This window comes from Macrotis lagotis, chromosome 3 (assembly GCF_037893015.1).
Source record: "Macrotis lagotis isolate mMagLag1 chromosome 3, bilby.v1.9.chrom.fasta, whole genome shotgun sequence".
In the NCBI taxonomy this organism is placed as follows: domain Eukaryota; kingdom Metazoa; phylum Chordata; class Mammalia; order Peramelemorphia; family Peramelidae; genus Macrotis; species Macrotis lagotis.
In genome coordinates, this window is record NC_133660.1 from 51,309,274 (window position 1) to 51,335,479 (window position 26,206).

Consider the following 26,206-nt stretch of genomic DNA (forward strand, 5'->3'; position numbering starts at 1 on the left):
AGCAACAATGATAAGTCAATCTTTTAAAGCCAATTTATCTTGACAATAAAAAATTAAAATAGACTTTTATAGTGAATAATTGTTATTGTATGAATTTGAAATTGCATATGCTTCAAAATTTCAAACAGCAATCTCTTCAAAAAAGCAAGGAGAATCAATCACTTGGGAAGTCATCTCAAGTTTAGCTTTAGAATTAGAGGATAAAGAGATGAAAAATAGTCAGGCTTTAAGGGAAAGAAAATAAGTCATAAAACAAAAATAGGAAAGGAAACAATCTAGCCAGGAGATGAAAACTAACCTATCTAGCATTTTGTAGGAAAAAAAAAAATCATCTAAAAGCTGATGCTAGTTTGTTATAGGAAAACTGATGTGAAGCAGCTATTACAGAGTGAAAAGGCTAGAAAAATGAAAAAAAAAATATTTCAATAAAAGAAAGGAAAGTTGTTTTCAATTAAAATACTCCGTCCTTTACCTGTCTCGAGTTAGTTATTTGACAGGTTTATAGCATTAAACCACATCACCTGGATTTTTGGACAGATGTTTCTTGGAATTATATTTCACTCAAGCAACCATAAGTCATCCTCCTGATTCTACCGTGGTCAGTCTTTCTTTCACCTTCAGGGCAGTATATAAATGTTTTACTTTTAATAAGCACATTCAAGAAGATGTATGTTGAACCCATCTGTCTCAAGGCTGTGCTGTTGTTTCCAAAATTATTTTTGAGATATTCTTTTTGAAAAACTAGGAATAAATGAATAAATGCTTGGAAGTCTTAAGTACATGACACTGGAGACCTCTGGGGCAGCTCAGCCCCTTATTTTGAAATGCTCACACATGTGCACACACACGCATACACAGAAACCACACACACGCACACACAAACACATAGCACTCTCCCTTGCCCTCTGCGGTTATTCTATTCCAAGCCATACTCACAATGTTAGTGACATCTGGAGAAGCTCCATTCTGCAGCAGAAGGAGGACTATGTTCAGGTGGCCCATGAAAGCAGCCACATGTATTGGTGTGAGGCCAGACTGCGAAACAAAGCAATAGTAGTTTTACTCCTCTGCACGAGTAAGGGGCTTGGGGGGCTTCTTTAGATCAAGAAAGCTGGAGTGAAAACAAAGTAGAGAAGATGGGCAAAAGGAGAATGGAAAAGAGATGGAGGTTGGGAGAGAAAGAGAGAGAGAGAGAGAGTCAAAGAAACAGCTAGAGAGAAAGAGAGAGAAATAGGAAGAGGGAGAGAGGGAGAGAGGCAGAGAGGGAAAGATAAGAGATGGGGAAGAGAGACAGAGAGAAATAGATAGGAATTAGAATAAGGAGAGGAAGGAAAGGAGATGAAGAGATGAGAGAGAGAGAGCGAGAGGGGGGGCGGAAAGAGAGAGACAGAGAGAAACAGAGACAGAGAGACAAAGACAGAGAGAGAGGCAGAGAGAGACAGTGAGAAACAGAGATAGAGACAGAGACAAAGAGAGAGATGGAAAAGGGAGGGAGAGAAGGCAAAGAGGAAAAGAAGAGAAGAGAATAAGAGAAAAGAATGTTTCTGGGCAAGCTGAAACATTTTCTACCTCTGTTATAGCCTGGATTGAAGCCCCATATTTCACCAGCAGTTCCATGACTTTGATGCGGTTTTTCTTGCACGCAATGTGCAGTGGAGTAAAACCGTTCTGTGCGAGAGACAATCAAGTTAGTTGAAAACATGCAGATACAGAATAGTCACACAGCTCCATGCTGGCACATTGCAGGCAATAGTGTTACCTCATCACGGAGTGTGACCAGGGCTGCTCCCCCAAGGGTCAGTTCCCAGAGAGGGAACAGCAACAGCGCCAGACTCCTGTGATACTGGTTGTTCCCCCTCACAGGTAACCGAGGAACTGTCCTATCTGCCCCAATGCTGGCATGGTTTTGAAAAAGGAAGTGGGGGACGTTTTCTTCTTTGGACAATCCTGACTCTTTTTAGAACGTCTAAAAAAGTTCATAATGGGTTGAAATGTGAAAATGTTTGTTTTTCTTGCAAACTTTGTATTTTGCTGATAATCTAAATTGCTAAACTGTCTCATCCTGAAAATCAAGGCCTATGACCTTGTGCCTAAGTCATGCTTCTATTCCCCTCATTTCTTTTTTGTTATTCTTCTGGGAGATATAACTGAATATAATGATTATATAGCTATGCCTATATTTGTGTGCATTTATATATGTGTATGTGTATATGTATATGTGTATGTGTATATGTATATGTATGTGTATATGTATATCTCTCCATATCTCATAATCATGCTTTTACATACAAAGTGCTTTAGAGTCATTGTTTGGAGCCTTTAAAACAAACTAAGGATAGCAATATCTACAGGTGTGGATTTTGCTCCCTTAATTAACAATAAACTAAAATAAGATTTATATAATTGTTTCTATGCCCCAAGTTTCATACTGCAGCACTTAGGAATTGAGCTGTGATGCCTATACTGCTAAAAAAGGTTTGTTTTTTTTTAAATGAGTGAATGTAAGAAAAGCAAAATCAGAATATGCCTTGTAAACAGTTGTCTCTATTCTGGTATACCTGAACATTTAAGTTTATCAATTGATGAAAATTTAGCATTTCTTTAACCCCTTTAAATTTCTACTCGTTTCTCCTAATGGTTTGAGGATTATAGTAGGGGGTGATGTGAGTTTTTTAAGATGATGAGAGCAGAGCACCAGATCTACCACATCATACCAAGATGCTTTTCCATCTTTTGGTAGACCTGGTTTCAGAATGAACCCACCTAAGTTTGGAGGGGCATCTCACCAGCCTGACCACAGAGGACATTTTTCAGTAGCTTTTGGGGAATTTAGAGTTTGCTCAACATAGAAGGATTACAATCTGTGCTGGAGGAAGGAATCCTATACCAACAAAAATCAAGTTCTGAAGTTGTATACTTTAGGGGAAATGTTCAGTTAGCTCACAGATAGAGTAGGAATGCACCTCCCTAATAATAGGGATGAAAGGACAGACTTTTTGAGGGCTCTTTTTGGACAGCTCTTAGGAAATTCAATTGAATCAATGAACAAAATCAATCAAAATAGAACTATTTGAACTAGTTCCTTGATGTATTCTAGTCTACCTCCCAGTCAGAAAGAGCTAATATGCTTAAATTATACCAGTGTTTGTAATTAACATAATTTTCTGTTTTATATCAGTTAACACTTATATAGTATGACAGTGCTCAGGAAAATGTAAGGTCTTATCTTAAGTTAATGAATGATTTATCTTTCATTATGAGATAATAAACATAATGTATTTAGTCATTTTTTTTACTTTGCTTAGGAGTTCTAACATTAAACTCCGTGTGTGTGTGTGTGTTATATGTATTCTTATTTTTTGTTACTGTATCTGTCAGACATTTGATTTTTTCCTGTTAACAAAAATATTTTTTCTTTTTGGATCAATGACTCCATATAATGACCTCATAAACTACCTCAATTCCACTATAGAGCAGTCAATTCCACTATAGGATTCTAAACAAGAAAATTTTAATTTTGATGGCAAGTGACCTTGGTTTCATATAGAAATATCTAAAAACTGCTGGAACATGGTTAACAGATGAATTTTCTTTTAGTTTGGGAATTAGAAAACATGAAGCACAGATGTATTAGAAATATGCCAGATATTTTCAATGGATATTGTTAGCCTAGCTGCTGTTTAACTATGAGTAAAGCAAGGTGATTGATTAAATGATAAGACTTAGAAAACAGGAATAGTTGTGTTGGCAGCTCTTTGTAACTTTCCTTTTCAATACATCCATAATCCAATAATTGGAAATAAACTAAAAATGCTTATTAAAGCACTTAGAAGAGAGACATCAATTCCTCACATCCTTTTGAACAGAGTTGTTACTTGCTCTAAAGTGACTGGTCAACTGAACTGTTGACAGTCATATGTGATCCCCAAAGTCTTCATGCAATTTTAACATGCACCAATATAAAAGCTCTGATAGTTTAAAACTGCAAAAAAACTTCTGAGACACCCTGTATCGATTTTAACACACATCTTTAGGTTGGATTGCCCAATGAAAATGCATTGCAACAAAGTTTCAGATAGGAATTAAAATAAAGAACTGATATTTGCCTTTTAATTTAGAAATACTCCCTGGATTCATTATTATTTAACCCTTTCTTTTAAGAAAAAAAAACCTCCTAAGAATTTCTTATATTCAAGGTGACCTACCCCATAAGCATCTGAGAAATTGAAACAGTTTATTTCTGCCTTTTTCTAAGATTTTAGTTTTCCCCTAAAATTCCTCTTGACCTCAAAGGATTTTCATATCAGTATGTTTGCAAGTAATGAACTTCAAAATTATTTCCCTAGTATCCTCTGAAATTTATGCTGTTTCATCATCAGACAATAGCAAAATAGAAACCTGAATGAAGCAGGAGCATGATGTGTGATAGGCAGGGTAGTAATGACTTTGTCCCAAACCATTCCCTATTTTTGTTTGCATTATCAGCTAGTAAACACTGGCTTGATAACCCCGTGTTGTTTCATTGAGGTGGAGTGGGCCAGGTTTACCAAGGCTCTGGCGTTGGGATTGGCTCTCTTGTCTAGGAGAAGTTTGGTCACACGGTAGTGGCCACAGTGTGCAGCAACATGGAGGGCAGTCAGGTAATCCAGGGTGACATCATCCACTGGGGCCTTATGCTGCAGTAGGTGTTTCACGCATTCAACATGGTCCCCTTGTGCAGCCATGTGAAGTGGAGACAGTCCATTCTAAGCAATAGAACAAACCAAAAAACCCACTAAATTTGCATTCCATGAATTTTTCTTTTTTAGTGTTACTGGTACAGAAACTGGCAGTAACCTGAACAATGTTTAGCTTCAACATGCATAATATGACTTTTCTAAGTGTTGCTTGACATTGTCCAGAAATTTTACTTTCCTAAATAAGTATTGCTTTTATGAAAAGTCAGGGAACTTGATTCACTCAGGCAAAAATCTTTTTATCTCCACACGTTAGTGTCAGCTATAATAGATACTTTTTAAAGCTCCCTTCCAATTCTTCAATCCCACAATTCCAGATATTAGCTGAGTATGCACCATTTGATGGTAGAAGTTGGGCATTTCAGAACCATACTGAGGGTCTAGCTTTTGACTCAAATTAGGGGATAATCAACATCAAGATGGAAGGTTGATCATTTCTGTCCATTTGGACAAATCCCACACATCAGGTAGAATATATTTAGGTAGAAGTCACCTAAACTTCAGGCTTCAGAGTCCTCATCTGTAAAATGGACAGGTTTAAGGATTCCTAAAATTTCTTTCAGCTCTTCCTCTCTATGCTTTTGATTCCCACTGTCTGTCTTATTTTTTGGTGCCAAGACCAAAATCTAGGAAGCTGTTAGTAGTAAATGCCGCTTGACTTGATATCAAAAAAATTCTGGGTTCATGCCCCAAATCTGTCACTTACAAGTTACTCATTAGATAAGTTACTCATTACTTCTGAAATTTGAAGAAATGTAGAGGTAGAAGAGAATCAAGGGTAATTTAGTCTAAATCCCCTCCCCCATCATTTTACAAACATGAAAGAAAGCTAAGCTTGTTATAACAGACCACAAAGGACCCAAGTGGCAGAGCTGAGATTTAATTTGAGAGTCTCATTCCAAACCCATCGTTCTTTCTGCTACACCACAATGACCCTGAATTCTCTGAGATTATGAGTTCCTGATAGAAGGGAATCCATTCTGTTAAAAGTTATTCCTATACTAGGAATTCCCATAATGATAAAATTAGAGGATCCTCCAAGTACTTTAAGTACTTCTTTGAGTTCAGTAGTATAAGAACTTCTTTCCACTGAGGCTAATTTCAACTGTTCTTTGTCTTCAGCAAACAAACAAATAAATAAATAATTGCTACCCCCAAGTAGAAGAGAATTCTTAAAATATATGCTTAGATTGACTACTTCTTTTTCCTCTCTTTCACTAATAAATGGCTCAGCCAAGGCCAATAGGGATGGAGAGAAGAGGAGGAAATAAACATTTAAATAGAGTTTACTTAGAGCCAGGCACTGCTCTAAGCACCAAAAGAAAAGCTCATTTGATCTTCCCACCAAGCTTAAGAGGTAGGTGCTGTTATTATCTCCATAGAAGAGTTGAGGAAACTGAGGCAAGCAGGTGACTTGTCACACGATAAGGGGTCAGAAGTCATATTTGAATTTGGATTTCCCTGACTCCAGGTTCAGTACTCTATTTAGTACACTATACCTGCCTCTGTGGGCAGTACTAGCTAAGAAAGAAGGAGTAGGAAACATAGAAAAAATAGATTTGGGCTCAGTTGCAACTATACAAAAATAGGTGACCCAAGGAGCCCTTAAACTTGAAATTGAACTCACTTCCCTAATAGTTCTGCAAACACTCCTATATCATTCTTTTTTAAATGTCAGTTGGTTGGATTTGTGTCAAAATTTTCCCCCCAAAAGGTCCAAGGAGACTGAAAGTATTCTGCACGTTAAATAAAGACATTTGAAATATTAAACTATCTTGGAGGTAGGAGAGTGAAAAAAATGTGTATGTGCATGTGCATACTCATACATATCTATCTATACATATATACACAATTGTGTTCACATATGTGTGTATGTGTTTGAATGTTGTAATACAATTCAAATCTTAAAAGAAAATGAACCAACAAAAAGTTAAATACTTGATTTTTATTAATGGAGTGAAATATTACTTATTTGAATTATGTCTCTCCCACAGTATGACTGCCACAGACAATATTCTCACTTGATGTCATTTACTGCACTTCCAGATTAAACTCATAAAAAAGATCATTGTAGGCAGGCCACATAAAAAAGGACTTTTTAATTTCATCTCTATCCAATGTAGTTTCATTACACTGGTGTGGGTAATTCTCTGAACCATCCAGAGAACAAAGCTTTGTTCACTGACATTAATTTACCTTTTGAGATTCATTTTGCAGGATCATCCAATCCAGAATAAAGTATTTAAAGAAGGTGAATTGTAAAAGGAAAGAAGACATGAAGTCTTGAGAAATTTTTTAAGGAAAAAAAATAGGGTCTCTGAGTCATCATCAGTGACAATGTCTTCAAATGTCAGATTAAAAACTTTCCCATAATTACTTTTAAAATCCTAGAAATCCTTAAACAATGTAAAAAGGGTTGATTCGGTCTGTTGATGCTCACTTTTTGTTTCAAAAACAAATAAAACAAATAAGCATGATGGATTTTCTAAATGAAGAATATTTTGTATGATTTACAAGATTTTTAAAAAAAATGAATCAACCATATCATGAACACAAATATTACATGAAAGCAAGTATGTAGTTTTATTCCAGCCAGAACCCTGTAGAAAAGACGTTGTGACACAGAATTATAAAATGTTGGAATTTGAAGTTATTTTTAAAGTTATTGTTTCATTTACACAGAATACAGATGAACATAAAATTTCTATCTGAAAAAAATATTGAAGATAGGAAGAAAGAGGGAACAAAGAAAGAAGAAAATCATTGACCAGTCCCTATCCTTACCTGAACACAGAGGCTACAGCATTAAAATATAGAAATGTGCATGCATATAAATACAGATATGGTAAGTTTTAAAATAATAGGTATATGCCTGTACCCTCTGCTGCTGGGAAGACTGGGGCTGAGGCTGACAGGTTGCTTGATTTCAGGAGTTGAAGATGGTTAAAGCCAATGTGGTGTCTGCACTAAGTTCAGCACCAATATGGAAAACTACTGGAGGAGGAGATTACCAGCAAACTAAGGAGGGACTAACTAGTCCAGTTTTGAAAAAACAGCAGATTAAAGCTTCCATGACAATCAATAATATCAGGATAAAGTCCATGAGTGGCTGCTATACTTATGACTTAGGCAACACAGGGAGACCCAGTCTCCAATACAAAATAAATAAGAAAAAATACTTTATTGGGCACAACACATACAACACAGACACACATACACACAACACAGAATGCACATGCACACAATGAAATACATACAACATGCACAAACACATCTAATAACACACATACACACACTCACTCAAAAGAGGAAGATAAAAGTCCAGTAAATGCTTTAGACAAATCATGCAATCCATGTAATGAATTACCAAAACATGATCAGTTGTCCAAGGGCTTTGTCTTCTGTGGAGACACTCACCTTGGTCCTTGCCAGCAAGGGGGCTCCTCGTTCTAAAAGAAGTTCTACCACCTGGTCATGCCCACTCCGTGCTGCACAGTGAAGTGGTGTCAGTCCATCCTGATAAGAAAATTAAAAGAAGCCATCAATGAGGAATGTCTTTTTCTTTTGTTTTTTCCCCTTTTTAAATCAATGTTACCAAGTCAAAAGATGTCCATAATTCTACCTTGCTCAATCAAGAAATCAAAAATTGTCCTTTTGGGAAAGGAAAAAAAAACTATTCACCTCTTCATCCCCCCCCCCATCCCCACCAAAATAACTTAATGGATGAAGCTTCCCAAGCTCTTTATTCTGAAAGGTGAAAAAGAAAGTTGCATGCTTCTATATAAGCATGAGCTTGTCTCTCTTCTTTCCTCTTTGTTTCTGCATGTTTCTCCACTTGCTTTGGGGATTCCCTGCCTTGTGCTCTACAATAATCTCAGCATTTTCTGGCAAATGATCCTAGTTTTGCTTGAATCTGCAGGTGTCAGATAGAAACATGTCTAGTTATGCTGGAAGATGTAGTCCAAAGAACATTTAAGGAGAAGTATGGTGGAAAGAATGGCCTCTGCTTGCTGAGACAGAATAGACATGACAAAAGATCAGACCCTTCCCACTAAATCGATTATGGCAGCTTCTCTCTGCAGTATTTTTTTAAGTTTTTTTTTTATATTTTAGGGGGTTTTTTTGTATCTGCAGTATTCTGGTTAGTGAAAAGCACCTTAAGTCTGCTCCTGCATAGAAAGTCTAACAATAGCCCCAAATGGATTAATAAAATAAAATATTACTATTCCTTGTAAATTTTCCTGTGACCTAGGATGAGGGAAAGAAGAATAAGAAATAAAGAAGAAATGGGAAATAATAAAAGACAATAGAAACAAATTCCTATAATGTAAAGTTTGAGCATGTTTGGGCCTTATTGAAAATTCTGAACATTCAAAGAAGCAAGCACTCACCTAGCACTGAAGCATTCAATGAGAAAATTCTTTTGACGGAGAGGAAGCAATTTTTTTAAAAAAAGAAAATGACTTAAGTTTATAGCATGTTCAAGATGTTCATGTTTATAGGTTTAACTAGCAAAGAAGGATACCAAAAATGCTGAAAGGTTCCTCACTGACTACAGAATACATTCTCTTTAGAATGGCATTCAGATTCATCTAGAAACTATCTCCAATTTATCTTTTTTCAGTCTTTTTTCCTGCTTCTTTACTCCAGCCATCTGGCTACTCACTCCCTTTTGAAACCTTGGAGTATGACTACCCATGCCATTGTGTTTATATAATTCAATGGAGAGTGAGACAGGAGTTAGAGATGGCTCTCTTGTATTTAACTGAATTCCATTCTCTCTTCAAGATCATCTGAGCTCCTTCCTTCTCTGGGACATCTTCCCTTCTTATATGAGGTGCAAGAGATCAAGTGCTGGGCTGAGAGGGAGGAAGACATGAGAATAAATCCTGCCTGAGACAAGGTAGAATCCTGGGCAAGACATTTAGGATTTTCTCTCCTGTTTCCTCATGATTCCCACAGGACAGTTGTGAAGGTCAAAAGAGATAAGGAGGAAAGGTACCAAGCATCTAATTAAATACTTAATTATAGACACTGTGCTAAGTGCTTTATAGATATCTCATTTGATAACATATATATACAGTGTTAGAAAAATATTAGTCAATTCATCCACCCACAGGGAGTTTTTGCTCCTATGAATTTTCAAACCAATTATTTGTCATTTACTGTCTTGTTCAGGTAGCTAACTTTTATGGGCTATTTATTTTGTTGTTGTTGTTTGGGTTTTTTGCATTAATGTTATCCTTGACATTGTACTATGTTTCAACATAAATGCTTTTTTATCCAATTTGTCAAAAAAGAAATTAAATGTCACAGTAATGTGAAAAATTTTGACCTTATGGAACCCTGAAAGGCTCTCATGACTTTGAGGGATTCCTATGAGAACTGTTCCTCTCTAATAAACTGGGAAACTGAACTTTTCTACCAGAAAAGGACATTAGTGAATAAGAGACTCTCAGTTTTCAAAAAATGAATGGGGCCCTAAAACACCTTATAATAGAGGAACATAGGAGGTCATTATTTTCTAATGTACACAAGGAACCCCAGTTATCTGGGATCCCCCTTCTTATAGATGTTTAGACAACGGAATCATTTACAAACACTTGCTATCAGTTTGAAAAAGAATAATGTTAGTACTGTCAATCATTTAAAACTCCCTCCCCCAATAAAATCCTCTCTTGTTGGCTGCATTTCTTACTCTCTTAATTTCATCAATATTCAAAGCACAGCATCCATACTGCCCTTCAACTCTGCTCACCTCTAATCTAGCTCAGCTCCTTAGTCTAAAGACAACTTTTTTTGCTTCTGCTCCAGAGATCTTTGAAATTAGAGACACTCCTTCCACCAGACTTCTCTGATAGACAAGGTCACATTAACAAGTCTACAAGTATTTATTAACCATTTACAAATACCAGGTTCCCTACTAAATTCTCTGAATACAAATACAAGCAAAAAGATAGCTCTTATCCTTGAGGTACTTATCTTCTCTTTGGTAAAACAATGCATAAAAGGGAATTCTATCAATTTCAGACAGAAAATAGCCCCAAACCCATTTTAATGGGATTAAGTCATAAGAATGGTAAAAAAAAATTTTCAAAACCAGATATTACAAAAACTTAATGATGAGGCAGATGAGGGTAGAGAAGTCCAGTGAGTCCATAGAGAAACCTCACAAGTCACCACATACTAACTAGACAGGATTCCATAGAAGTTGTCTACCCCTAGCTAAGTGCCAGAGTATTCTTTTTTTGCTAGGGCTCAATTAGTTTTCTTTAGTTAACTGTTGAATGAACTATGAGTCTAGTATTTAACAATTTCAATGTCCCCTCTTTCATCCTGGATACTCTCTTCTCTTAGTACTTGTGATGCTGTTCTTTCCCATATCTCTGCCTGTCTCATCTGCCTTGTCTTCAGTGTCCTTCAGTGGCTGTTCTGCAAAACTCTGTCCTGTTCCTCTTCTAATTGTATCTTCTCTTTTATACATACATATATATATATATATATGTATGTATAATATTTGCTTTAGATAGTCTATATATTTCCTAAAGTATTAACCATGTGTGTTTGGTGGTTTGTTTTTCTTTTTTGTTACATATTCTTGTGATCTTAATCTCTCTGGACCTCAGTTTCTCTCTAAAATGAAGAAACTGAAATTCTAATATGATGACTATATATCCAATCAATGTTCACTTATTAAGCAATTATTGGTCTTGAACACTGTGCTAAGCACTAGGAATACAACAAAAGCAAAAATATATAGTCTTTATATTCAACATCTCACATTCAAATAGGAGTTAGACAAACCTGCCTAATTTTTTTAAATGGTTGTTAATATTTTTCTAGCAACTCTTTTCATGGATAAAACTTATCCATGCATAGTAAAATTTTTTAAAAATTCAGTTTTGCTACAGTTACACATATAGCTCTGGAAATAAAATATGACCTTACTATTCTCTCCTTCTAAATACTATCAAACCATTTTTTAAATGGGATTAAGCCATGAGTATGGCAAAATAAATTTCAAAATTTGCTTATGTGTGATTTACTACAGGTAGAAAGTAATAGGCCCAGATACTTTTCTGGCTTCCCAACTACAATTTCAAAAAATTGATGATGATAATGACAGTTAGGTGGCCCAGTGAATAATGTGCTAGGTCTAGAGTGTCAGGAAGAACTGAGTCTAAATCCATACCTAGCAGTATGACCTTGATCAAATCATTTAACCTGTCTGTCCTTAATTTCCTCAACATTAAAATGGAGTAATAATGGCACCTATCTCTCAGGGTTGCTGTGAGAATTAAAAGAGCTATCTGTAAAGTGCTTAGCACAGTGTCTGCCTCATAGCAGATACTATAAAAGTACTTTTGTTGCTATTCAATCGTTTTCAATCATGTCCAACATTTTGTGACCCATTTGGAGGTTTTCATGGCAAAGATATTGGGATGGTTTGCCATTTCCTTCTCCAGCTCATTTTACAGATGAGGAAACTGAAGCAAATAGAATTAAGTGATTTGCCTGGGGTCACATAACTAGGAAGTATGTGAGTACAGATCTGAACCCCAAAGATGAGTCTTCCTGACTTCAGGTCCAGGACTCTACCACTGTGCCATATAGCACCCTATAAAAATGCTAACTAGCCTCAGTATTACTGTCAGAGAGTTATCATTATAATCAAGAATTACAAAGGAAGGTCCATAAGAGTAATATCAATGTGGAATTCACCATGATCCATGGCAACAATAAGAGATAATCAACTATTTGAGCATTTGTTTGATGTCTACTATATGGAACAGCACAAGTGAAATAGTTCCTGTTTTCATGGAGATTATCTACCATTTTGACCTTTGGTTCTATCATTTAACTTTCTTGCCTTTAAAAAAAAGTGAATTAAAGTATCAAGTTCAAGCTAGCATGTTATGTTCCCTTTGGATCAATTCTGAGTGCTATATAAGCAAATCACAGATCAGATAGTAGCTATAAAGGTTCTACTATAAGGTGTTTTAAAGAAAGTGATCCTTGACTATCTCTAACAGAAAATGAAAAGATAAAAGACCTGAGGATCCCTGGGCTTCTGAGCATCATTTCCCTTGTGTGACTACCCTCCTGGTTAATCTCACTTTATTCAGAATTGGGTCAAGGTAGTCCATGACTTGCTTGTCAACTAAAGGGACAGACAACAATGGTTACCAAATAAGACTTTCACCTTCTCACAACCTTTGTCTCTTTAATTTCTAGTCTACTGTGGTAGAGCTCTGTGAGCTCATATTGATCTAAACAACCACAGTCAGGCACACTGTATTTTGAGCCCAACAAAGTAATGTGATTTTTGTTTCTCTTAGAGAATAAAGGATAATAATAAATATATTTTGGAAAGATCTTATCAGATTTATAATTTTTTAGGTACTTGCTTCATAGGAAAAAACAATATGATAAGAAAAAATCAATTGGGCCGGCTAGGTGGCGTAGTGGATAAAGCACCGGCCTTGCAGTCAGGAGTACCTGGGTTCAAATCCGGTCTCAGACACTTAATAATTACTTATCTGTGTGGCCTTGGGCAAGCCACTTAACCCCATTTGCCTTGCAAAAAAACTAAAAAAAAAAATCAATTGCTTATATGTGATTACTACAGGTAGAAAGTAATAGGCCCAGATACTTTTCTGGCTTCCCAACTACAATTATCTGATCATATCAAATTTTCATTTATGTTTCCAGTTTTCTTTGGTACCTATTTCTTTCATCTTCAGACTAGTAAAGAACGTGTCACAAGAGTACCAATGAGGCATATTTTCAATTAATTACAAGAGGTAAAAAGGATTATGGTATGAGTATATTTGCATATTGGTTTTATCCCCATTCAACTCCTGAAAAAAGCTCAGTTTTTGTGAGCCAAAATGGCAGCATGAAGTTATATCACATCACTAAATGAAGTCTCTACACAGACATTAAAACTACAGAATCCCCCCTACCCCCCCAAAAAAAAAGATCAAAACCCAAATTTTCAACTGTAGACATCATAGAGGATCTTCAGTGAAGATCTTTCTCTTCCAGGGAAATGAGGAAGCAAAGTCCTGAGAGCAGGAAAGCATTGGGAGGCTTTTAGCCACAGTGCTTCCCCGGTCCTAGCAGGTAAATAGCAGTACAGGTCCCAGCAGCTAGACAGCAAGCCATCAGGAAGGGTCCCAACCCCAAAGTCTCAACCCTGGGAACACTGGGCCAAAAGACAGGACCAGATTGGGAACAAACCACTGCATAGACGGCATCTGGAATAAAAGAGGAAACAAACCTCTGCATAGGCAATGCCTGGGCTGTATAGGCACCATCTTGGCCAATGATAAGCCAGGGATCAGACTCAATCCTAACACAAAAGGCTTGAGACTATACTCTCTATATCCCAGGAGTAGAGGGCAACAATAAAAATGAACAAAAAAATCCTAAGAATGCCAACAATAGAAAGCTGCTATGCAAAAAGCTGATAAAAATGCCATCTCAGAAGAGGAACGCAGTGACAAATTACCTATATGGGAAGTTGCAAAGGAGCCCATGAACTCAACTCAAATCTAAAATCTCATAGAAGAGATTTTAAAAGAATTTAAAAACCAAAGAAAAGAGGGGGAAGAAAAATGGAAAAAAGAAATGTCTTACAGGAAAAGTATGAAAAATTGACCAAATAAAGCAACTTCTTTAAAAGTAAAAATAACCAACTGGAAAAAGAATGTAACTCTTCAAAAAATAAAATCAACCAACTGGAAAAGTAATGCAACTCATCTGAAACTCAAATGAACCAACTGGAAAGGGAATACAACTCAGCAAAAAGTATAATAACCTAAATGGAAAAGGAAACACAAAAGCTGCCTGAAGAAAACAAATTGTAAAATTAGAACTGAACAAATAGAAATTCATGAATCTATGAAACATCAAGATTCCATCAAATAAAATCAAAAGGCTGAAAAAATTGAAGAAAATGTAATATATCTTTTAAGAAAAACAAATAACCTGGAAAATAGTTCCAGGAGAGCTAATTTATGAATTATTGGCTCTACCAAAAATCCTAGATCAAAAAAAAAGAACCTGGAAAATATCTTTCAGGATTTTATCAGGGAAAACCATTCGAATATACTAGATCAAGCAGACAAAAATAGTCTGTGAAAGAATACACAAATCACCTCCAGAAAGTGACCCTAGGATAAAAACTCCTAATTCCAGAATTCTCAAATAAAGGAAAAATACTGCAAAATTACACAGGACTTTTTAGCTGCAACATTAAAGGATCAGAAAGTCTGGAATATGATATTTTGGAGGGCAAAGGACCTTGGATTATAACCAAGAATTTACTACTCTGTAAAATTCAGCATATTCTGTCAGGGGAAAAGATGGATGTTCAATGAAATAGAAGACTTCCAAAATTTCCTGATTAAAAGATCAGAAGTGTACAGAGAATTCTAGCTTCATATTACAAGACTCAAGAAATAAATAAAATGAGGGAATAAGAAGAAAATAGGATGCCCATTTTTGAAGATTTTGCTAAATGTCCTGGCACCATAAGGGCTTACTGTGACTATTTTGCTTTAGGTTATGATACAAGACTAAGAAGGGTGAGTTTTTATTTTTAAACTTTTAAAAATGGAATAATAAATAACATGATATAAGATGTATGGCTAGAGATTGAAAACAAAACAAAAAACTATAGATGAAACAAAGGAAGCTGAGGCTACTAGGCACCTGAGACACAGGTACATTACTTCTTCAAATGTGCTTGGAATTTAAATCTAAATTTTCTGCCCCTTAGGCTCAAGGAAACAATATGGGATCATATTAAGAGGAGGAGGAGAAGGGGAAAAGGGAGGAGAAAGAAGAGGAAGGGGAGAGGAAGGAGAAGGAAAGGAAGAGAAAAAAGGGGAAGAAGGAGGAGAGACATCATAGGGTAGTTGAATGGCAGAAAAAACTAGTAGCATTTATTTGATCACATTCTCAGAACAATAGTTGGAAGGAAATCAGGTCATCCCTACGCATGGGAGAAAGATGTCTGAATAGCATGCTTCGGTCGGTCTGCTTAGATATGAGATCTCACCAACAGGGAAAATAGAAAACCAAAATGGAAAACCAGTTACAAGAGCGTTTCTCATGAAAGATGAAAGAAAGTAAGTCTGAAAGATGTTCCTAGATTCTTGGGCCAGTCCTGCACTGGGGGTAAGCCTCCTGATTTAGGAGGTCACATAATTTCCATTTGCTAACTAGAAAAAGCAGACCAACTACATAAACAATGTGTCATTCCTTTGGAGAAGGTCCTGAGCCAAACTAGTATTGCCAACCAGGCAGAAAGTCAACTTACTTCAGAACAATTGTAGACAGAAAGGGTACCTGCATTCTGAGACAGTATTTTCTTAGGAAAGCACTTCATTAAAAAAAAATTTCTAATAAAAAATACTTGCTTAACACTTCAAAGACTTTGAACATGAAACCATGAAGAGATGGTTGTAACATGATGAGTGTTTAAGGACATTTATGGTTCTTGATGGCATTCTTGTCCATTAAAGACCTTCCATATGTTTCCTGTGGAACATTACATTTAAGAATTGCATTATGATGTACCTGCCATGATGAGTTGTAAAATGTGTCCTGGAGCTGCTAATACTTTGCACATTTACTTCACTAATTTATAATGACAATCAAATGTAATAATGCAATAAATTTTGTAAATTGTAAAGCACTTTATTAAATTAATTCTAGTTAAGCCCCTATATATCTTGTTTGTGCCTTGTTATTTGTATATTCTCTCCACCATTGAGCTATGAGGCCTTGAAAGCAGGGACTAATTTTTTAGCCTTTCCTTTGTTTCTCTAGTACTTAACAGTCTTTGACACACTAGACATTGCTGACTTGACTTTATCTAGCATGTGAGGCAGTAGCACATGTTACTAAATAAAATCACCTAATATATTTGCTAAATTGTATTAAGTACAGATATTTAATAGACAGAGTCCTATTGGAGATTCCTGAAAACAGAGATTGCTAGAAGACAGGTTTCTTACATGTTTGGTCTTTAGAGAGAACAGTATTTTCCAATTTGACAGAGCTTTTTCTTACTTGCTTCCTTCTATCTCTAAAAAGGGACAATTATTCCTCTGGGTGTTTGATATAGGGTTTAACTAAACTTAATAATGCACAAGATTCAGTAAAGGTAGATATTACTAAGATAATCTTTTACTTATTTCCTTAATAGAATTTTAATTGTCTCCAAGTTTTTAAATGGATAGACCTCAGATATAAATGCAATTAATTTAGTCTTGTTTTGTTTTCCTTAACAGCACCTGATTTTGTTGAACATGGAAAAGAATTGAAAAATTTATCTATAATTGACATAGTAATGCCAGGGGTGAGAGGTAGCATTAAAATGGAGATGATGTTTTAAAAAATATTACTGTTACTAAGTATTTTTTTTCCTCAAAAATTCCAGAATAAATGGGAAAATATAAAAGCCCAGTAAACTCTCAAAAATATTTCTGAAAATAATAGTACACTAAAATGTTATTGACTTAAGTGAGGAGGATAGAAAAAATTTTAGTCTCAAAGATAAAAGAATGAAAATAGCATTACTATTAACTCTGAGGCATCTGGCACAGAGCTCTAGACTTAGACACAGGAAGAGCTGAGTTCAAATATGTCTTTAAATATTTATATCTATGTGACATTGGGTAAGTCATTTAATTTCTGTCTGTTAAAATGGAGATAATAATAGCACCTACTTCTCAGGGTTATTTTTGAGATTTAAATAAGATAATATGTGTAAAGCCTTTAACTCATTACCTGGCAATATTTAATAAATGATTATTTCTTTCTTTGTTAAAGTCCAAACACAGAAGCTCTTCAATATTATCTAAACAGGGTGTATGACATAATGGGATTTTTTTCCATTTTGCAGTTAAGAGGGAAAAAAACAAATTCCTTATTTTTTAAAAAATAAAATGAAATAATCTAAAATTTAGAATGATCCAACATTCTAAATTCTGAAGGACAGTTCATGATTTCAAACTTTAAACTACTCCTGTCTCCTGCCTCCCCAACTTCAAATGTACATGCAAAAGACACTTACGCTTTTTTGATTTAGAAGGCTTGTTTGTTTGTTTTGAACTAAGAAGGGTAAGGGTAGAATACAGTTTAGATTTTTCAAACCTTTGGCAAAATTTTTTTTAGTCTTATCTATTGAAGTCATGGAGGTATTTTAAACTCTTAAGGGGGAAAAGGTCTCATTGCAGTCCTGCATGATTATGTCTAATCCCCATGGACAGCTGCCAACAAAACTCATACTGACAATCTAATTCCCCTGGGTTGTCAATCCCTGAATGTAACTCAATCCACTTGTAGTGGGGTTTCATATGTTCCTTCTTTTTGTTTTAGAAATTATCCAAAATTCTCCCTTCACACATAAGAGAGTGAAGGTTCACAGGTTGAGATGGACTAAAAACAGAACAAGAACTTACTGGGTCTTCCCTATTCCCAGACCAGTATTCATTCTACTGAAATGGAAACAGCGACTATATCATAGTTCTTTCTTGGAGTTTTTATATGCAAATGAATGTGAACAAGGCAAAGTATGGTACTATGGAGATAATTAAAAACATTTATCTTTCCATGCAATTAATGCTTTATGATAAACGAATATGGCAGCTAAGTCTAAGAAAAATGTTATGTATTAAGATTCTTTTGCAATTAGATAACATTTTTATTCTGCTGTTAATGTGAGTTTTTAAAGGCATATCAAAAGAAACAAAAAAAGTAAGTGCAAAAAGAGAGCAAGTTAGTACTGAAAGAGAACATGTCAAATTTTTTCCCTTTAATTGCAAAGTACATTGACTAAATAGCATGCAACTATGCCTACTTCTTCAAAGCCCTACATACCTATGACAATCAAAAATCTAATGAATGCCCACAAAGTCAAGGGTAGAAGGACTCTTCTATCAAATAAATTCAGATACTGAGACATGAGATACCATAATATAACCATTGACAGATGAAGAAAAAATGCTCTGTAATCTCAGGAAAGAAAAAATGCTCTGTAATCTCTCCTTGTTGTCAAGTGCTCACAGCTGACCAAATCCAAATGCCTTTGAAAGGTGAGATCAGGGGGGGCAGAGCCAAGATGGCAACAAGAACAAGCAGATCATGTCTTAGGCACTCTCTCATAAATCTTCAAAACAACTTTAACTAAATTTTTGAGAGACAGAACCCACAGAGGGACCCAGTGAGGCAGTTCTCCTACTCAAGGTAACCTGGAAAAGAGCAGAAAGACTCCGCTCCCCAGGGTTGGAGGGGCAGCCCGCCAGAGGGGTGGCCTACCAGAGTGAAAGAACTTCAGGCTCCTGGAGGCAGCCCCAGGGCGCTGGGAGCCGGCTCGCAGAAGCAGAGGAGTTTCCTGAGCTATGCCCTGGGGAGCATCAGGCACAAATTGGGGGAACAGCGGGGGGGGGGCCTCTGCCAGAGGGAGCACATGAAGTCCAGCCCTCAGGGCACATAGCAAGCAGCATGGCCACTGCATTCCAGATCCAGGAAACATAAGCAGGCAGAGCCAGTAAGCAGGAGCCCCCAGGGCATGAGCCCATTGAGCTGAGGGAGGGGAGTGAAGAGAGAGAGAGACTGCAGAGCTCTGTCCTCTGCCCCTGGAACAGGACTCTGGGGCTCTGAACACATTCAGATCCTGATCGCAGTCTAGGGCCCCCCATAGAACAGCAGGGCCCCCCCACCTCAGCCCCTTGGTAGGGGGGGGCGCTTATGGTCATTCACAGACCAGGAGGGAGGACAGAGCCTCACACACTGAGACCCTTGTGGGAGTGTCCCAAAAGCTCAGGAAACACCCCCAAAACAGGCTTAGGCCGGGAAAATGAGCAAGCAGAGAAAAAAGAGGAACACCATTGAGAAATGCATTATTTATGATCCCAAGAAGGATTGATATACTCAGTCTGAAGATGAGGAAACACAAGCTCCTGCATCTAAAGACTCCAAGAAAAACAGAAATTGGGATCAGGCTGTGACAGAGCTCAAAAAAGACTTCGAAAATCAAATGAGGGAGTTAGAAGAAAAACTGGGAAAAGAAATGAGAGAGATAGAGGAAAAACATGAAAATGAAGTCAGCAGCTTAGTCAAGGAAAGCCAAAAAAATGCTGAAGTTAAATGCATGCTAAAAACAAGTTTAGGTCAAATGGATAAAACAGTTCAAAAAGTTATTGAGGAGAAGAATGTTTTAAAAAGCAAAATTGGCCAGATGGAAAAAGAGATAAGAAAACTCTCTGAGGAAAAGAAATCCTTCAGACAAAGAATAGAACTCAGGGAGATTGATGAATTTACGAGAAATCAGGACTCATTACTTCAAAACCAAAAAAAATGAAAAATTAGAAGAAAATGTGAAACATCTCATTGAAAAAAACAACTGATATGGAAAACAGATTAGGAGAGATAATTTTAAAATTATTGGAATACCTGAAAGTCATGATTAGGAAAAGAGCCTTGACATCATTTTCAAAGAATTACTACTGGATAATTGCCCTGATATCCTAGAAGCAGAGGGCAAAATAGAAATGGAGAGAATCCACCCATCTCCCCAAGAAAGAGATCCCAAAAAACCAACTCCTAGGAATGTTATAGCCAAGTTCCAGAACTCCCAAGTCAAAGAGAAAATACAGAAGGACACAATTCAAATATCATGGAGCTGCAGTCAGGATCACACAGGACTTAGCAGCAACTACATTAAAAGCTCATAGGGCTTGGAATGCAACCAAGAATCAACCTACCCAGCAAAAATGAATATCCTCTTCCAGGGAAAAAGATGGATTTTCAGTGAACCAGGGGAATTGTTCCTGATGGAATGGCCAGAGCTGAACAGAAGATTTGATATTCAAATACAGGACTTGGGTGAAGCATAGAGATTGGAGGATAAGGGGAAAATATGAGGGACTTAATGATGATGAACTGCATGTATTCCTGCATAGAAAAATGACACTGATAATACTCATATGAACCTTCTCAGTTAATAGAGCAGGTAGAAGGAGCTTTTATAGTTGAAACACAGGAGAAAGCTGAATTTGAAGATAAAATACGGTGTAAAAAATGGAGTCAATAGAAAAAAAGGAAATGTAATGGGAGAAAGAAAAAGGAGAGGGGGAATAGGCCAAGATATTTTATATAATAAGATTCTTCTTTTTTACAATGGGCTATTGCAATGATATGGAAGGGGGGAAGACAAGGGGGAATGAGGGAATCTTTGCTCTCATCAGATGTGGTTAGGAGAGGAAACAGCATATATACTCAATGGGGTACAGGCATCTGGAGTAAGAAGGAGAAGGGGGGCACAGGGGGAAGGGGTGGATGTGAGTGATGGAGGAGAGAATGGACTATGCGGGAAGAGTGGTCAGTTATAACACATTTTCCTTTTTACTTCTTGCAAGGGGCTGGGATTGGATGGCCTGTCCAGGACCATAGGACCAGGTGGATGCTGGGCCTGATGGGTCGTAGGGGGGGTTCGGGGCCTCTTGGCCCCAGGACCAGGGATCTGTCTGCTGCGCCACTCAGCTACCCTACAGCAGAGTCAGAGTGAAAGGAGAGAGAAAATATAGTACATGGTAGTGGAGAAATATGAAAGGAGGGAGTTGAGATCAGCAATGGCAAGGTGGAAAAATATGGAAGAAACTTTTGCGATGGACTTATCATAAAGAATGTGATCTACCCACAACAGAGCTGTTGGTGTTGAAACAAAGATTGAAGCACATTTATTATTATTATTATTATTATTATTTTGGGGGGGGGAGTGCAGGGCAAATGTGGCTGGGTGGCCTGCCTGGGGCTGCATAGTAGGGTGTTTGAGGCCGGATTTGGACCCAGGTGCTCCTGGCTCAGGGGCCAATGCTCTGTCTGCCACCCAGCCACCCCTACTATTTTATTTTATTTTGGGTCTTTTTTTTTTCTTCCTTGTTTTTTGGTTTTTGCAGGGCAGTGGGGTTGGGGTGGCTTGCATGTCACACAGCTGGGTGATTGTTTGGTGTATGGGGCTGGATGTGGGCTCAAGTGCTCCTGGCTCCAGGGCTGGTGCTCTGTCCATTACACCACCTGGCCTACAATTATTACTACAATTACTACAATACCTACAATTATTACTATCATTTTTTATTTTAATTTTTTCTCTCTCCTGTACTTTATCGCTCAAGCGAGTCTATATTTTGGGGGGAGGGGGTATTTTGTTTACTCTTAAACAAGAATATTTTATTAATGTATAAAAAATTATTTGTACAAAATGAGAATAAATAAATATTAAATATTTAAAAAAAGAAATGAAGGACGGTTAGGTGGTGTAGTGGATAAAGCACCGGCCCTGGAGTCAGAAGTACCTGGGTTCAAATTTGGTCTCAGACACTTAATAATTACCTAGCTGTGTGGCCTTGGGCAAGCCACATAACCCCGTTTGCCTTGCAAAGAAAAAAAAAACCCTAAAAAAAAAACCTAAAAAAAGAAATTAAAAAAAAAATGAGATCAGGAAAGCCAGCCAAAGCTTTCTGGGATATATAATGTCAGATTCTTTTGCCCTCAAATGGAAACAGTTTTAACAGTTTTTAATGAATCTTCCAAATGACATGATTTGGTACACCCAGACAATTGGTAATCTCATCACAATGAAGAAGGACTCTATTTGACCCTGCTTTCTTCAGAATTCAGCTCGGACCTAGCTTACATGTCCCAGGTTCCCATAAATTCATTAAGAGTTGGACAAAATTCTGTAAGGAGAACTAGGACTATCTTCTATACCATCTTCTGAGAGACTGCCATATGCCATCTTTCCCTCACAATATAAACTTAAAAATTTTGGAGAGAGGCCATGAATCTTATAACCTCTTTTAAGACAAGTTAAAAAAAATTGCCATGTACCTAAAGGATAGACATTTTGGAATGAACAAAAACAGATAGAAAAGTTCATTCCATATCAGCATAAAATAGTCTAGTAAACTGAAAAGATTTTTCATAAGTACAGCTATTATTATTGTTATCTCATAATAAATCAGATGCTTTGAAAATAAGTATAATAAATTTGAAATTATGCATTAACTCTCAATACTAAGACATGTGAACACATAGTGAAGAAACATACTTTGACTCTCTAAAACACAGTCTATGAAGACCTTCTCAAAAAAAGAACATTAAAATATAAAACTGCTTAGGAAAATTGACTAGGGGTAAATATCTAGAACCATTGAACTAAATTGTTGTTGTAATTTAGTTGGTTCAGTCAAATCCAAAACTTCAAGGACCTATTTGGGTCCTATTTTCTTGGCAAATATACTGGTGTAGTTTGCCATTTCCTTTTCCAGTTCATTTTACAGATGAGAAAACTGAGGCAAACAGGGTTAAATGACTTGAAGCGGGTTACTCAGTTACTAAATGTCTGAGTACTCTAGGACTAGTACTCTATTCATGCCCACTGAACTAAACACTACATATTAATCTTACAGTGAAACATAAAAATAATTTTATAAACACTATTGCCATTTATGAAGAAAACTCAAATCAAGGGCATGAATTGTGAAGTATAGTTTACCCCAGTCTGAGGGACCAACAATTCCCCAAGGGCCATGATACTAAAATAACTATAGATGTAGGGCTGCAGGGGACCTCAGAGACCATGGATCCAAACTTTATTCAAAAGAGGAGAAAAATGACAAACAATGTCTAAAGCTTCATTTGAACTTACCTGTTCCTGACTTTAATTCCAGGACATTATCAACTGTGCCACCTCATAGTTTTGAACAATATTCAAGAAAAATTGATTATATTTGAGTGCAAGGATTGTGAGATGCCAGGACATGATAAAGAAGAAAAGCAAAGGAATTAAACACTCACCCTGGTTTTGGCATCAATCTGACCTCCACGATCCAGTAAGAGCTTCACCATATTTGTATTTCCCCTTTTGGAAGCCACATGCAGGGGAGTGATTCCATTCTACACCATGGAAAGATCAAATAAGAACATGTCGGGTTGGATAAAGGCAAGAAAACGATGGCTTTGGATGTGGGTACAACCTGTGCTAAATTACATTCTTAGAGTTGCCTTGTTATCATTTGATTTTTAAATCACAAAACTCCATAATCAGGAAGTATGGAAAATGAACTGGAACCCATTAATTAACTGAAGAGAAGTTAGCCAATAAAAATTTATCAATGAGATGGATTGTTGGAATAAAGAAATGGTATAACATGTTCATCTAGAGACAAAGGGAAAATTCCTGCATCATAAGAATCTGTTGTGTTCGAAAATCCTAACTGAATCTAAATTCTAAATTCATATCTATTTTTCTTTCTTACAGTACTTATTTCCTTAGTAGTTCTGGGGTCCTAAGACCAATTTTAAAAAAAATACATATATTTAAAAATTAGATTCCTAAGGAAAATATGATGCTTTAAAAGACATTTTTTCCCAAGCAACTCAGTACAAAATACAATTTAATTTGAAAATAAAATCAAACAAATCCAGAGGCAAAATAGAAGAAATTTAAAAACATACAGATAGGTTTACCACAACACTTATGAATTTTGCTATCATCTATAATATTGTGAAAACATTTTATATTACTTTCAGATAAGCATATTTGCACATTACTTGTTTTTTGTTTTTTTGTTTGATTTTTTTTGTTGTTGCAGTGTTGTTCATAGTCCTTTTGTCACTGAAAAATAATCTTACCCATTAGAACAAAAATGAACAAAATAAAGAAATATGTATATAAGATCTACTTAATATTTATGCATATATTATATATATTATAGATATATATACATATCAATTTCACTGATATATATTTGTGAAATTTATCCCTAGGGTTCCTTAAAACAGATTGCTTTATGTGAAAGAAGATGGAATATAAATCATCCTCAAATAGCATTTACTACAAGTTAATTGTGTGCATGGCCTGTACTCTATAGCTGTCTTCCTTTGAATGGGCTTAGTAATGCAAATCTCTAAAGACCATACATGAATCACTGTGGCCTCACACATTAGCAGGAGGAAAAGAAATGATATCTTTGAATAAGCCAGAAGAATTCGGTTTGCTTGGAGTTTATTTATGTCTGCATTAGCCACAACACAGAAAGAGAAGAATTCCAATCCATACCCGGGCTGTGAAGTCCACAGCAGCGCCTCGGTTAAGAAGAAGTGTTGCCACATTAACGTTTCCATAGTGTGCAGCTATGTGCAGTGGGGTAAAACCACTCTATAGAAAACAAATTGAATAGTGGTCAGTAAAGGGATGCAACATCCTAAGGAGAATACAGTGACTGAATGAAAATAAACTTGGTTGGAGGACCCTTTATCTGAAATCTGCCTAATATATTTGTGACAGTTCATAAGAGAAAATGCATAAGATTATCTACTATATTACTTGACAGCCTATAATATTCCAACAGATTCCTAGTTATTTATGAAGTTGTACCTAGGAAACATTATTTCTTTCTTTGACTTTAAAGATGATAGGAGAATTTTATTTTCCCCAGTAATGTGAAGTAAATAATGTGTGTTTGGGGAATGACAATATTTAACTGAAATATCAAAGTGAATAGAAGGAATAAACAATAATGAATGGAAAATAGTAAGCATTTTCTTCAAATGGAAAACACAATTTTTGTTATCATCTCTGCCTGAATGGCAATTATCAACAGTCTATTTGGAATAAAAAAGATATCTTAAATAACGTTTTATGAAGGAATTTCTAAGATTTCTATGAAGGATGGACATTGCATTTTCAACAGATTTTTCATTTTTTTGTGGAACTATGCCTCTTTTCAAGAAGAGTTCTACAATCCATCTTTAATTAGGTTCCTATTGTATAATGCCAAAACAAAGAGAAACTTCAGCCAAATGAGTTATTTAGCATCATGGTTAAATAAACAAGCAATAAAAAACTAAAGAAATAAGCAAGGAAAGACTCAATGAATCCATTTTTAAAAAATGAATTCTGCCAGTCTAATTATTAGAGTAATATAATATTTAGAGAATAATTTAAGAATTTTTTAAAAGTAAAAACATCATGCACAGGATAAAAAGGCTTGGGGAAGGGGTGTGTGTATACATTTGTGTTTTATCTTTTGACCATATTCAAAAGAGAAACGTATGCCATTTCAACATCAGAAAAAACATTTAATATTGTTTAATTCAACATAATTCATTATCCACATAATTATTTTGACTTAATTCTTTCACTTGCATTGTGGAAATATCACAGACTATTTAACATAATCACTAGTCAAATTTAGCTGTTCAAATTTCATTTTCTATTGTTCCATTTGCTTAAATAAAAACTTGAGCATGAATAGGTAAAATAGCTTGAATAAGATTCTAAACCTCAACCTGAGTTCTTTCCTGTACATATTTTCAATGCATAATTTCAGTGTCCCAATTTAGATATGATTTATTTAAATATGAATAGAGCCCACACTGGGTTGATT

At 36.1% G+C, this 26,206-nt stretch overlaps 1 protein-coding gene across 45 annotated transcripts in view; it reads right to left on the reverse strand.

The window, feature by feature from the left end:
* Positions 1-26,206, reverse strand: part of ANK2 (ankyrin 2) — a 752,311-nt gene that overhangs the window by 133,500 nt on the left and 592,605 nt on the right. For 39 of the 45 annotated variants that reach the window (XM_074228643.1, XM_074228650.1, XM_074228654.1 and 36 more), the window contains 6 exons: positions 24,877-24,975; positions 23,613-23,711; positions 8,154-8,252; positions 4,548-4,745; positions 1,570-1,668; positions 937-1,035 (listed from right to left, as the gene is read on the reverse strand). In XM_074228643.1, the coding sequence (XP_074084744.1) occupies positions 937-1,035; positions 1,570-1,668; positions 4,548-4,745; positions 8,154-8,252; positions 23,613-23,711; positions 24,877-24,975 (693 nt within the window). The remainder of the gene's footprint in view (positions 1-936; positions 1,036-1,569; positions 1,669-4,547; positions 4,746-8,153; positions 8,253-23,612; positions 23,712-24,876; positions 24,976-26,206) is intronic. The other 6 variants (XM_074228653.1, XM_074228651.1, XM_074228674.1 and 3 more) reach the window with 1 other exon arrangement.